Source organism: Antedon mediterranea, chromosome 10 (assembly GCF_964355755.1).
Source record: "Antedon mediterranea chromosome 10, ecAntMedi1.1, whole genome shotgun sequence".
NCBI classification, from domain to species: Eukaryota; Metazoa; Echinodermata; class Crinoidea; order Comatulida; family Antedonidae; genus Antedon; species Antedon mediterranea.
This window is the reverse complement of record NC_092679.1, coordinates 17496560-17511446: the sequence shown is the minus strand read 5'-3', so window position 1 is coordinate 17511446 and position 14887 is coordinate 17496560. Positions and strand designations below refer to the sequence as shown.

The 14887-nt window shown below is 32.3% G+C and overlaps 1 protein-coding gene across 4 annotated transcripts in view; it reads right to left on the bottom strand.

Moving 5' to 3' along the window:
- LOC140061010 (77 kDa echinoderm microtubule-associated protein-like) overlaps window positions 1-12723 on the bottom strand; it is a 42705-nt gene extending 29982 nt beyond the window's left edge. For 3 of the 4 annotated variants that reach the window (XM_072107406.1, XM_072107409.1, XM_072107407.1), the window contains exons 1-2: window positions 12586-12723; window positions 2995-3177 (exon numbers count right to left, since the gene is read on the bottom strand). In XM_072107406.1, coding sequence (XP_071963507.1) covers window positions 2995-3177; window positions 12586-12652 — 250 coding nt within the window. In that variant the 5' untranslated portion in view covers window positions 12653-12723. Of the gene's footprint in view, window positions 1-2994; window positions 3178-8687; window positions 8764-12585 lie in introns of those variants that run through there. The other variant, XM_072107408.1, reaches the window with a different exon arrangement.
- Between the last annotated feature and the right edge of the window lie 2164 nt (window positions 12724-14887).

Here is a 14887-nt window from a genome sequence, read left to right as displayed (position 1 = left end):
AAATCAATTACAAGAAAATAGTAACCCACCCCAACTTTTCTGGTCAGCAACTCATAGCAAAATAATAAAACAGTACGGATAAACAAATTTGGTTGAACTTGAACTTAATTTAAAAACACTCAATCTTCCCCACTCCCGAGATCAACATGCATTATCTCCTTATTTTAAAAATACGGCTGCACCAAAAACGACCAATCATTTTGTCAATAGTTTTGTGACTCTAATAGTAACCCCCATTGGTTACTTAGAGTAGTGGGTTATTATTATAGATTGACAAAGGTGGGTTACTAATTATAAGGGGGGTTACTATTAGAGTATGGGTTACTATTAGAAGATTGACTGTAGTAGTACTAGTTGCCTATCGTAAAAAGGTCTATAGTATTAGTTTAAAATTCACGCTGGCCCCACCCATAATGCTTCTTTTCCTATTGTACATCCCAGTACTACTATACTGCTATACCAGGACAACGAGAGACGATATTGACTTTAATAAACTACATATAGTTTAAAATACTATTTTGTTGCTTCTGTACTCTACTACTATACATCCCAAGGTGTTAAGCGTGGTTCCCACTAGCGACGCAACGCAAGGACGTAACGCAACGCAAGTGAATTGACCAATCACAAGCGATGGCTTATTCGCTTGTGACTGGTAACTGTATTACTTCGCTTGTCATTGGTTAAAACGCTTGCGTTGCGTTTACGTCCTTGCGTTACGTTTTAGTGGGAACCAAGCTTTATGTAGTACAGTACACTATCAACTACTAGGACAATTAGTCAATCTTGACTTGCATACATTATCTATAGTACAGTACCGTAGGTGAAATTTAATCAACCAATCATAATTGCTTTGTTTTATGAAATTTATAGGGATGGAAAGTGATACAGGAATTTGTAAAAATCAATAGGAAACACTAATCTACCGGTCCAGTCAAATACTAGTGAATATTGATTTAACCTGGTTGATAAATTACACTGATAACATACGATAGTAAAATCGGACATACTAAACTGTAAAACAAAACAGGCAGTAAGCATATAGATGTTGATGGAAACTACCAATAAAAATTTAAATTTTTTTGGTCAGCATTTGAATTGTTTGTAATAGTCAAAAAATGACCAAACTTGCCAATGCAAATAGATTGTCTCAAACTTGTGTGCACATCTATACTCAAGTGTACACCATGGCAGGATAAATAGTATACAGTAATGTAGTACTGTACATTCTTATTGAAAAAAGCAAATGCCTAAAATTATATAGCTCTTTGATTTCACTTTGCCACATCCACACAAATAAAATATGATAGGATACCTTGAAAACAGAAAAAGATAGAAAACGCTAAATGTGGTACAATTGCAATTTGTTGTAAATATATTATCAAAATTACAACTGTATTATGTAATAGACATTGGGGTAGGCATCCACGATAGAGGGTCCCTATATCTATTACTATGAGCATATTACAACATTACTTTCAAATTCTACGCCAGTATTAATTTACAGTACGCACACAGAAAAATACTACAACGTAAAACCCGACTTTGAAATACAATTTACAAAGGAAACACAAACACAGAATGTAAGACACAATATTTAACATGAAATGGCCGCTTCGCGAATACATTATTTACAAAACAACATTCATAATTAATATACAGTACCATGGATGATACGCATGAGTGGACAGCTTGTTGAATATTTATGATATAATGCTGAAGACCGATGATTTCTATGCATAAAACAACAAGGAGACAGACAGACACAGTACATTTCTAAAGCTCTGTCTACACTATCAAACTTTATAAGACAAACAATTGTGATGTGCCCATATGGACAATGATGACGTCATATCACTACCATATTTGGGGATATTACTACCATTTTTGGGCACACCACACTTTTTTTTGTCAAACTAGATTGATAGTGTAGACAGAGCTTAACACCCAAAAAAACAATATTAGTAAAATAAAAGCTTCATTATTAGTGTTTGCATTAGAAAAAAGAAATATCGATAATATTATTGTGCAAATTTGAATGTTAGTTCACAAAATGAATCACAATCATAAAAACAACCACAAACAATAGAATCAATACAATCATGTTTTAAATTATAAAGTATTGATAATGTTTAGATTAATATAATATATAATAAATATACAATAATGCATTAATAATTTGAATCCACAATGCAAACTCAATGAAAAGATATTTAATGAATCTGACATCTTTTAAAATTAATATAGTATCTGCTTTAAGCTCTGTCTACACTATCAAACTTTATGTGAACTAAAAATGTGATGTGCACATATGGACATGATGATGTCATATAATTACCATATTTGGGCACATCACACTTTTTTTATCAAACTAGTTTGATAGTGTAGTTAGTTTGATATTAAACAGTACACTACATTTTGAGTGACTGTAGATTTCCCCAACATTTCACTCACCTTTCCCAAAAGGATAGCATAATATACATAGAAACGGCCTACTTTATTGTACACATCTTAAGATGGTGTGTGATGATATTATTAGAAAGATAAATGTTCTCCATTTTTACCTTTATACTTTAAATACCTACCTCTAGATGTAACCTTTCTTGTATCTTTTTTGTTCTCAACATCACCTAGACGACGGATAACATCAGCCATTGCTGATTTTATTATAAATTTCTTCTCATCCCCCTCCCACAAAATTTCAGTAAAGATCTACTTCTATACTAAATACTGAGATAGAAGCCGATTCTCAGTAACCACCATGTATAGGATGTTTAATTATTTGTTCAGTATCATAGGCAAATTCTGTAATACATTGTCACATATGTATCACATGTGATGCCTGTATCATAGGTCATAATAACCTTAACCTACATAATACAGGCGCGTGATATATGACACTGTATTACAGAATTTGCTCATGACACTGTTCATATACAATACAATACCATGTGAAGAATTTGGTGTACTCTGTTTTCACCATTTACTTATACCTACCTCTAGATGTAGTTTTTCTTGTATCTTTTTTGCTCTCAACATCACCTAAACGACGGACAACATCAGCCATTGCCGTCCTCATACACATCAGCTCGTCTCCTTGCTCTTTGACCTTCTTCTCCAGTTCAACGACACGCTCATGGAGGTCCAGTCCATAGTCATTTGTGGTGTACAAAAGATCATCTAGAGAGGAATAAGAATTAAAATCAAACAAAAAAGATTAATATTTGACAAAGACCACAAAAAATGAGATAGAGAGGAGGAAGATGAGTAAAAGAGATATGATTTTTTTTAAAAATGATTAGCCATAATTACTAATAAATCTGAATTTGGAGTAGGAAACATTGTTTGTATTGCGATTCTTGCTAGACCATTGGAACAATAATCAAAAATTATTTTTTATAACCTGTAAATCTGAGAAACTAACAATTAATTGAATAAAATTAATTGTAATTAATTATCTAAAAAGTAACCAAACCAATACCTTCATATACCAATGATTCCAGTTGAGAATTATTTTCAAGAGAATCAACCTCAAATAAATCTGAATCTTCCGATCTTTCATAAACAAAATATTGCTTATTACCAAACATGCTTTAGACATCAGAACACAATTAAATATAAAAATCCTTCACAAACGAAAAGTTCTAATTGATAAATCATTTATGATATTATTTTCCAGTTTGTTGTATTTGTTAGGTCGGCCATAAGCAAGAATTTCACTTTAATTGCAGCATTGGAGTTGTGTTAGTGTTGTGGAGCAGATGATATTGTGATGTCACCCATATCGTTTGGTGTAATGTACATATTTGGAGCAACATCAATAGGCACAGATGGTTCAAAAGAAATGAACCAAAAAAAAGGCAACATACATTGAGTATCATACACTAGAAAAAACCACTCCCAAAACAAAGCCCTATTATTACGGTGATTTTGTTCTTATGTTCTCCAAGTAATATGGGTTCATTCTGCTCCTGTATTTATAAACCACTTGAGGAACATCATAGGAAAACATACTTACTGTATATACTATTACCATAGTACTTTACAGAACATGGAAAAAAACGTCTTAAAGAATCTTTATTGATTGATGATTGATATCGAACATAATTTTCGATGACATACTGTAAGTAATTGTTGTGTTCTTTATAAGTTTAATCTGTGCATAATTAGTTCATGTTTAATTACTTTTATGGTATACCTTTAATTTATTATTTTGTTTCAATTAAAGATTGTTGTTGATACATAATATTCGCATTTTAAGAGTAACCGACACTGTACAAAATACAGTATAAAATATGCAAAAAAATACCACATAAAATGCTAAGTGAAATATTTTATTACATGAATCACAGTACTGACTGTACATAAATGCATTACATTCCTATTAAGTCATTGATTTCCATTCAATAATAACCCATGGTTCAACCAATTATTATCTCTTAGTTATACTTATTAAACAAATACACAATTAATTTAATTCTCATGAATAAATCTTGTGGTAAGGTCAATTATTTTCAAAAATAAAGGAACTTCCTCATCAATCATATATACCAGACAGTGAAGTACTGTAAGCATTGCCCAAATTAAATCATATTTACAGTACTGTATTTGGTTATCCGCAACGAAGTTGCAGGATAACCTCTTGTGATTGTACGAAATCATTCTGTATGATTTTTGTGTAACGCTTTTCTCTAAAACTCGCAAACATAACATTTCGGTAACTATCTTAACATATTGACATTTACGTAACGTCGTCAAGCGAAGTTTTTCATGACGTTTACAATTGCGCAACGTGACTTACGCGCGATTTAACGATTTTGTCGTATTTAACATAGCTCGACAACCAAATAACATTTCAACTTGAAACTTTGCAAAAGTTTAATTTATATCATGCGCTAACTTTCTGTTGAAAAAAAATTCCGTGTTTTACACAAAGTTACGCGCGCACGCGCATTTAAAATTTCAGAATGCGCAAAATTAATTTCTAATCAACTTTCTACGCGTTTCATGTCGGTTTAAGCATGTCAAAAATTCCCACGCGTGCGCACATTTTTACGTGTGCGGTGCGCACGTAGCATTGAAAACGTATTTTTTTCGCGTGATTTATGTTTTTCCAGCCTTTTCTAGTAATTTTACAAAATTTTAAACAATTTCGACTTAAAGATACGTCATACGAGCACGTCGAATTGGACAATTTGCGCGCGTTTTTTATGAAAAGGTTAAAAAATTCGTTTAAAATATGCCTTTTTTAAAACAGTCGTACTTTCTAAACTAGACGGTCAAATTTTTGTGGATGACATATTCTAGAAGTAGATGAGTTGTAGATGTCGGATCAGGTACTAATATGGCTAACCGGACATTGTGACGTCATCGTATGGCCACGCGAATATAAAATTTAGGATTTTTGTATCTTTCGTCATAGCTCATCACATTGAATAGAGCGCATCTCCACTTATCCGTTTTCCATTTTCACCCCGATTTTAATATTGTCTAGGTCAATCAAGTATCTTTCGCATGAGTTAAAAATATTTTAATTTTTTTGACGTCATCATGCCTAAAAATTTAAATCACGTGTGGCATTAATTTCATCTTTACAGTAAATTTTAATCTGTTATAGCTCGTAAGAATAAAATGTGATAATCACGATTAAAACTTTTTCTGGAAGCTATTGGATTGTAGATACAAAATTATGTAAAAATGTTGCCAATCGGATGTTGTGACGTCATCATATGGCCAGTAAAATAAAAAAGGTCGTATTTTCATCTTTTGCGTCATAATTCATTACATTTAAACGAGCGCGCATCAATATTTCACGTATTCAAATTTCTTCTACACGCTAATACGTTGTTGCTGAGATAATTTCCTTTCGGAATTGCTACCTTCGCGTTTCATTTTAAAACCGTCAACATGTTAAAAATTGCAATAAATAACGGGTCCCGTAATTTCGCCTATTCTATGTATGTCACTGTATGTGATATGGATACAGATTATACTGTGTATACTATATATGAATTTAAATAATAAAATTCAGCAATAACAACATATCATATTCTTCAGTTCAGGTCATAATGCCAACGTGAACACTTCCTTTTGTCCTCAACCTATCCCCTTAATGTTAATGTTGCACCACTTGCGCGGCGGATAACCAAACTCGTCAAAGTGACGAGTTACATGTCTAGTTATTACAGTATTACTGTATGTAATAGTACTGTACAGTATGTGCTTCACGTTCACCAATGTTTTAATATTAAGGGATAGGTAGTGATTTCTTGGTGGAAGAAGAATATCTTTTATTACTATAAATTACCGATTTTTTAAATACCGTAGTGTAATATGTTTTATCTCTAGTATTTAAACTATATTAGACTACTGTACTGTAGTAATACAGTGGGCCTAACTGCAACCAGGCATTCGGAAATTGTTTTTAAAATGTAATGACGATATCCTTTTAGATTTAATACAAACTTTACATTTGAAGGCCAGTAGACTTTAAAAGTTGTACATTTACAATGTGATTCAATGGGAAAAACAATCTATTGTCATACCTAAACCGACATTGAATGTTATCAGGAACTAAATGGCATGCGATAGTGTTGTATGTACAATTAAAATAAAAGTTCGTATAATATTGTGGTGGTATTATATTAGCTACAGTATCAGTCTAGGTTTTAATTCGCAAATATAGTCAAGAATAGGCCATCAATATCAATAAAGATTTAGTTTGCATCAGTTTTTTAGTTTCTTGGGATAAAACGGCTGAACGTTACTGTGTAGGCCCTACTGTATGTACAGTAGTAGATATTTAGCTGGCCCCAATGGCATTATGTATTGTGGTGTGTTGTACAAATAAAGAATACAAGGCTACCATCATACTCATTATCTAATTCCCCAGTTTTCTATCCTGTACCCTATTTGAATATCCCTAGTGATATTCACAAGGTCAAATGGAGCACACATGGGGTCAAATGCAAAACACATGGGGCCAAAAAGTGTGAATAGTTAGCACAATCATGAGCAAACATTGAATATAATAATAGTATATTTTGTTGATTATAACGCGACATTTGCATAGGTATGATCATCCCCAGTTCTTATACCTTAAAAATCTTATTGATTTGGCTAAAGTGTAGAGCTTGTATAGTTGCAGTCAACTCAAAGGTTTAACTTCCTTTTTTTCTATGAGTTATAACCAATACAGGAAAAGAGAAGTTGGCCTACATCCTAAAGGGAAACTGAATAGGCTAATGATCAACTAACATTTAATATTTTGCAACAAAATGTTTAGAAATCGCTTAAAATTCTGTTCCAAAACAGGATTACTGTTTTGTTAGAAATTCCATGTTATTGGATTAATTGCATTATCTGTACATTACAGTATTTAACTAGCCTCTAGAGAAATGAATTTTTTTTTTAAATAATGTTTGTCGCCATACATAACAGTCTATGCTAAATGAATGTCTGTTTTAAAGCATGGAAGGTTTAAGCTACAGTACTGCAAAAATTGAAACTGAACTGGACATATAATAATCATTAAATGGCATTCCAAAAATACAAAATTGTTATTTAAACCATTTAAGTAAAGATTTTATTATTCAAAAAAAACATAAGAAATAAAGATAATATAGTAGAAAAATTAAATATATTCTTTTTAAAAATAATGTAAAATGTGGACCCTACAGTAGTTTTAAGTTTAGTTTTCTAGAAAACACTATTGTACCTTTCAAAGTTTCAGTAACTACTGTTTAATATTATTAAATTTATATTTTCACTTTTTCTTTATATCATGTTTGTGATTCCGAAAATGTGCATTCCATAGACTAACCAATTGTTAGTCCTTGTCCCAAAAGGTAGGTAGAGAAGAGTGAAATAATTTCATGAATGGTGAAGATTTGAAGACAATCAGTCACTGTTAAAAAACACTGAATACACCCAGTGGCCTTGATGCTAAACTGTACTACAATCCACTAAAAGCTAGCATGCTCAAATTGCTTTGACTGATTGAGCTTTATATTATAGATACTTAGCCAAGTATTATTACAGTTAGCATGCATGGTATTACAGTTTCTAGACAACTAAAGAAAGGGCTGGACTACTGTAAATAGTAGGCAGTGGTATTATGGCATATTATTATGTAAAACCTGTACTGAGTATGAAAGTTACTACTACTACTACTACTACTATACTGTTAATAGCCACCAGGTAATGTACAGTAATGGTGTAATATCAATTTCTTTTATACAGAAATGATACAGATAATACGTTTTGTAGTAATCTACTGTCAGTGCCAGTATGTTAACAACTTATGGTCACATTATTTCAACTTTTGCTAATATTGAATAAGAGGAAAGGCCATTAAACATTGGCACTTTAAATTAATTACGGTTATGCAAGTTGCAAAAATCATCAACTGCCGATTTAACCATCCGATTACATTCAAATACCATATCATTTTATTCCTTATATTCCCACAAACAAAATGTTTAAAAACATACTGTACACAGCCACATGTACAGTAAAATTAATTGTTTGAACTGTTCAATATTATTTAGGCTACTAGCTGTACAGTATAACCAGAACTTTCAATCTAGAGTGGCACAAGCTAAACAGACTTATAGTATTGCTACATAAGATTACAAAGATTTAATCCACGAGTATGATAATCATACTGAATTATATAGAGATTGTCTTACCAGTCCATGTATCCATCATGCTAGCCAACTTCCAATATGGCAACAAAATATACTACTTAGCTGATTGTACGTGAATCCAATATCTAATTTATTTTGATGGCGACAACAAAATGACTACATTCAGCATGCTTGCCAACTAATAAACAATGTTATATAGCGATTATTATGCAAAATTGTGCCACAGTGAGCCGCGGGCAGAACATTTGATGTCACTTATTCATTCATAAATTCTATTTTATTTTTTTTATTATTATTTTTGTACTATTATTAGGCTAGTTATTTGTAAACTTACTACTGTAGGCCACATTTCGGTGCATATTCATTTTAATTAGTGCTGAATTTAGTCAAGGGTTGAGGAGGGTCTGTACCTAAAGCACAGAGGGTTTTAGAAATTGGGTTACACCTATGAAAGAGTGTCTTTGCTGGGTCAGTAAGTACTCAGTCTATGAGACTTGAGTACTGTATATTAAATGTACAGTACCCAATATTAAACTACAGTACACTATTAACCTACTGTCTTCTTGGTTACAAATTAAAGTAAGTACTATGACTTGGGTACTGTACAGTAAATGTACAGTACCCAATATTAAACTACAGTATACTATTACTACTGTCTTCTTGGTTACAACTTAAAGTAAGTACTATGACTTGAGTAAATTTCCAGAGATTTTAAGCGCAGAATATGCTTAGGATGAATTCTAAGTTAATAGGTGGGTGCAATGAAACTGAACATAAAGGAAGGAAATTATAGAAATCTTGAGGATGTGCTATACATTAGTTGAAAACTAAGGTGGGATAAAAGCCTTAAAATCAAATATGGGTGAATACATTTAACATTTGTTGTTAATTTTCTATTTGTAGTTTAACACTAAGCCTATTGCACTGTACTGTAATTATATGTAGTTTATTGAATTGAATACTGTACTGTAGTTTTGTTAAAAACAAAATACCTTTATTAAAAATTACTACTTATGTTACCATTATCATTTTCAATTTTTTATGATCAAATCGTAAATAATTACAACTGACCTTTTCAATACTATTTTATACATGGCATAAAGATGTCAAGTCTGTTTATTGATGACCTCTCTTATTTCCTGTTAAAGATACCAACCTACTGAATGAAGATTATCAGGATATGAAATAGATCAAGTGCTCCGAGGGATATTGTATACAATACTACTTGAAATTATTTAATAGTATTTCGAAACTGTAAAGAAACTGCAACGATAAAAACACAATTGGGGAGGGTTGGATTCTTTTTTTTTCACAAAAGGGGCAACAATTTTCACGAGCTGCTGATGATATTACGTTTAGGGCATAGTGGAGTATTTATTTTTTTCATGAGAATCATTTTTGAAAGTGGGAACATAATACTGTAGATCTAAAATTAATTTGGTTATTATATTCTAGATAATGCATCAAGCTTCTTATTTTTTGTTAAGAATGTGTTATGGTGATATCATCATCATTGTTTAATTTCAAAGTGATCTACATAAATTTAAGTGTGAAGATTTTATAATCTAGATAGATCCTTCTTGCCATAGAAAATAACTGAGCATGTAAACTAAATGACCTTTAAACATTGAAATAGACACCAAAATATTAACAAGTGTCATCTAAAAAGCCATGTTTATTTATTTAACTTGAGTGCACAACATACAGTACAGCCCAGCCAATAAAGTAAATCAGCTACATTGATGAGTAACTGTCTGGCATCGAATAATGGAGCAGAGCATAGGGGGATGTTGAATTAATATAATTTTATGGTTACATCCGGATCGTTAGGAATCTATGTACATCTTAATAGAAAGACAATGATTGCAAAGGATATTGCTTGTTAGGCCGACATGTTCATCGCGTTACTCTAGAGATTGCTTGTGTCTGACAGGGTAAAAATATGAGACTTTCAAATATTTTTCTTGGAGGAATCCGGGCTAGACATACAGTACAGTAGAATACTGTTGTGAATGAAAGGGATTACATTGCTTATAGCCAATGAAATCAGTCGCTCCTACTGTACCTAAATCTCCAGCTAACCCCTTAATAACTGAACTTAACCTTCTATAATCTTTTGATATTCAACAGAAATCATGCGGCCGGTCGATATTTTTGCAGACCGTGAAAATAGATACCATTCATAGAATAGAAATTGCAAGCTTTTTCAGTTTGAGATGACCTATACTACAGTAGAGTCAATTCTAATTACTAATAGCAGCTGATATTGATACTATTCAAATTAAACATTTTCCTTATAAAGTTGGATTGTATTTTATTACTGTAGCTGTCATGGGCTCGATCACAGGAACTGGAAACCGATGATTCAAATAAAATTTATAAATTTATGCAGGAATTTGGAAGGAGATACGGTTATGTCAGACCCAGGAAACTCATTTAGTAAGAAACAGGAAGGGGATGGACGGGATGTCTGTACAGCATCACAACAACACATCACAGGCATATTAACAAATATAAAAAATTAGCATGTATTTTATTAGTTAAATGTGAAGCTTTTTTTAAATACAGCTTAATTTAAAATAAATTTTAATTCAGTGTAACATCATACTGTATGACTGGAAGTTCATACAACTATGAGTCATACGAAATTGAGTCAGGTTGAAAAGGGGAGGAGTGGGGAAAATGGGGATCTAGGGAAAGGTTATATAAATCACACTACTGTACAGATAATTAATTTAAAAATCTACAAAATGAATTATGTTGAAAATTATGGAAGTGGGATTGTCATCGCATTGTGAATACATATACTCCTTCAATCTTGTCGTCAATAGTACAATTTCTTACATTTTTTTAAAAAGCAAGATATATCCAATACTGTGTAAAAATAATTCTGGATTGAAGATGAATTGAAAGATTGAAAAAAAAGCACAAAATCATTAAAATACCCTTATTTGCTTTCAAGCTGTAATAACATTGATTAAATCAAACTAAACATCTGAGGTCAAGCGTAAACACCTTAAGTAAGATACATTATTATTATTATATTAATTGTTTAATGTTACCTGACGACGTGAATATGGTTTAGCAAAATACAAATTAGTCAAATATTTTAAGTGGCATCTTGTGTGGCGTTTTCAAATTAAATTACACAAACCAATGGAGGGGTGGGTAACTTGTTCTATTTAAACTTACTTATAAATGTTTTCCCCTCGAAGGGGAAAAGGCCTATGTCGGTTTATCCAGGTAAGCTAACTATTTAGATTTTAAAAGATTTAAAATCACAAAGAGAATAAATAAACAAACAGTTTTCTGCAGGACAGACAATTTATTAATAAAATATTAAAACCATGTTTACATAATTGAGAGATTTCATTTGGTTTTTGAGAAGATGCCTAGCTGTATCTGGCTAGAAATAGACTAGCTAGGGCAGGCCTACCTAGTTATTATTTCAATTGAAAATGAAATATATACTGTACCCCCCTACCCTGTATGTTTTTGTTTATTCATTTTTCATTATTAATAATATTATTAATATTATTTATTAAATCATAAAAAATCACATCATTGTTAAATGTTAAATTTGTATATGATAGGCCTCCTAGTCAAAAAAACAATAGAAGTATCAAAAGACTAAATACTTTATTAAAAAATAAAATGTGAATAGAGTACACATTGCTATCCATTTAAAGATCTAGGCTACTATGTGCCGCAAACGTGTTACTAAACTTCCATCAATGAAACTACCTGACGCACCCCAAAGTTGGTAAATCCCGGGCTTTTTTATCCACAACAGATCGATGGAACAGGTTGGGGCCTAGGAAGGACCGCGCCAATTCAAGCAGAAAAAGCCTTTTATGCTATTCTATTCAATTACCATCACACGTGTACAGATGCCAGATATTATATCTACCTAGCATAGTGATTGACATTACATATTTACCTATTTTTTCACCAGGAGTGTTTTCAACAACATCACCGGCAGGTCCTTGTTCTACGTTGGCCTCCATGATTTTGATTTTTTCACTCGTGTGAAAAATACACTACGGAACGGGACAAGAGGACCTACGGATCAACTCGACTTTTGATGACTGTACGAACTGTGTATCCGGGATTAAAAAACGAGGGCGCGCTCTCTAAATACTTTGACTTGGAAGATAATAATAAAAATTCCGTCGTTTTGATTTTATCATCGATGTACAATCTCTAGAAACTCATTGGTTTTTATTTTAATGGTTGTAGCAATGATGGTTAGATGAAGATGATGATGATGAATATTATGATGAGAATAAGAAATAAAACAGATAATGATGTATGTCTGTCAGATGATGATGATGATGATGAGAAAGGAGGAGAATGAATGATGAGGATAATAATTAAGTTATGATCCAACGATAACCGACAACGAGGATTATGTTGACGATGGTGACCATGTGATAATTATTATTCCATGATTTAATGAACAAACAAATTGTGAATATTGAATTATGGTAATTCATAAAACGTGATTTCATAACAATTATAATTATCATGCACAAAATATGCAAACGCATCCGCTGTGTGAACAGTTGTATTTAGGTAGACAGGTCTATTGTTATATTAGCAGATCCCTTTGTCAATAATCAATGGACGCTTGTATAGTAATTAATGCATTGGAATTTATATTACTAATTAATTTCTACCAGCCTTTTGATGCAGCGGATGGAATTAGCATTTTATTATTTATTTAAAAATCGTAATATATTTTAGTTTCAGAGCGTTGTTAACAAAAATGACCGGTTTTTTTAAATGAAAATTGGTTATTATATGACATTTTACTGAAGTGTACTTTTTAAAAGCTCTTTATTATTAAAAAATTGTTTGTTTAATTTTATACACGCCCAATAAACTAAGTCTCATTGTATTTATCGAAAGGCCGGCCCTAGTTGGGTCATAATAAGGAAACACAAATAAACCTTTAAAGTTGATTTAAGTTTTTTCTGTTAATAATATAAGGCTTAAATCATATATTACAATAATAATGTAAAAACATTATTACTATAAACAAGCAGTTAAAATTAGATATGTCTGATCCCTGTCGTAAGATAATCAAAATGCCATATGGGCCCCGATTCTATTATTATTCTACTTGACTGGACTTTTATCAAATCAATATATGACATATAAGTAATAAGTATCCGACTCTGAAACGTAATAATAAAATAGATCATAGATAAAAGAGGCATAATACAGCAACAAATAAAATACCTGTGCCATCTGGATTTTTCCACTTTATAGTAGAAGTTTTCTTTGATTTAGAAGCTAATCCATTTAAAAGTATTCCTGCAGGTTTGTCCGTCCCGATTTGATCGCTATCGAACACAGGTGGTTCGGGTGAGCTATCATAAGCCGAGGATTCACGGTCGACACTGAGCTCATCTTGAACGGGAGGTGGTGGAACTGGTTCCTCTTGTGATTTAGTTCTACTCCTAGAAAACAACCTGGCGGCTAATTTTTGAAATGGTCCCGCTTCGTCGTCATCCTCAACGTGGTCATTATCTGTTTTTGGCGGCTCGGTTTTCGGCGGCGCGTCAGTAGTGGAATTGTCCACAGACTTTGAAAAGAACGTAAACGTACTAGCCATGCTTAGAGCACTGTGGTCGTCGTCTGTGTATTCCGCCTCTTGATCAAACATAGCATTGGAGGCGTGAACAACACAGGTGGTTAAAAGATTAAGCAGGCAGACGATTTATCTAAATACAATATTCTAACTTATCGACACAAAAACATGCAGTCATTCGGTTGTTAGATTTATCAGAATATTTTGATTCATGCGTTTTGGGTGTAAACAATTTATTTATTGTTTTAATTGCTTGATTGTATGTAGGTGTAAACGCGTAAAATTCTCATCGATTCATCAGTAATTATTAAGGTCATACGTACATATTTGCATGTTGATTTCGACAAACACCCATAATCACATGTATGCCGCATTACGTGTTTGTTGATTGGCCTACAGTACGTTGATCACTAGTTAGTTTCACATTCCTTTATTTAGTACCGGAATATTATGAATTATAATTCTCAGACACAAAGTTGACGCGCGCGTACAAAACTCGTGGGTTTCCCTGTAACGATGATGATGATAATGATGGTGATGATGATGATGATTTATGACGACGATGATGATGATGATGATGATGATAATGATGATGATGATGATGATTTATGACGATGATGATGATGGTGATGATGATGATGATGAT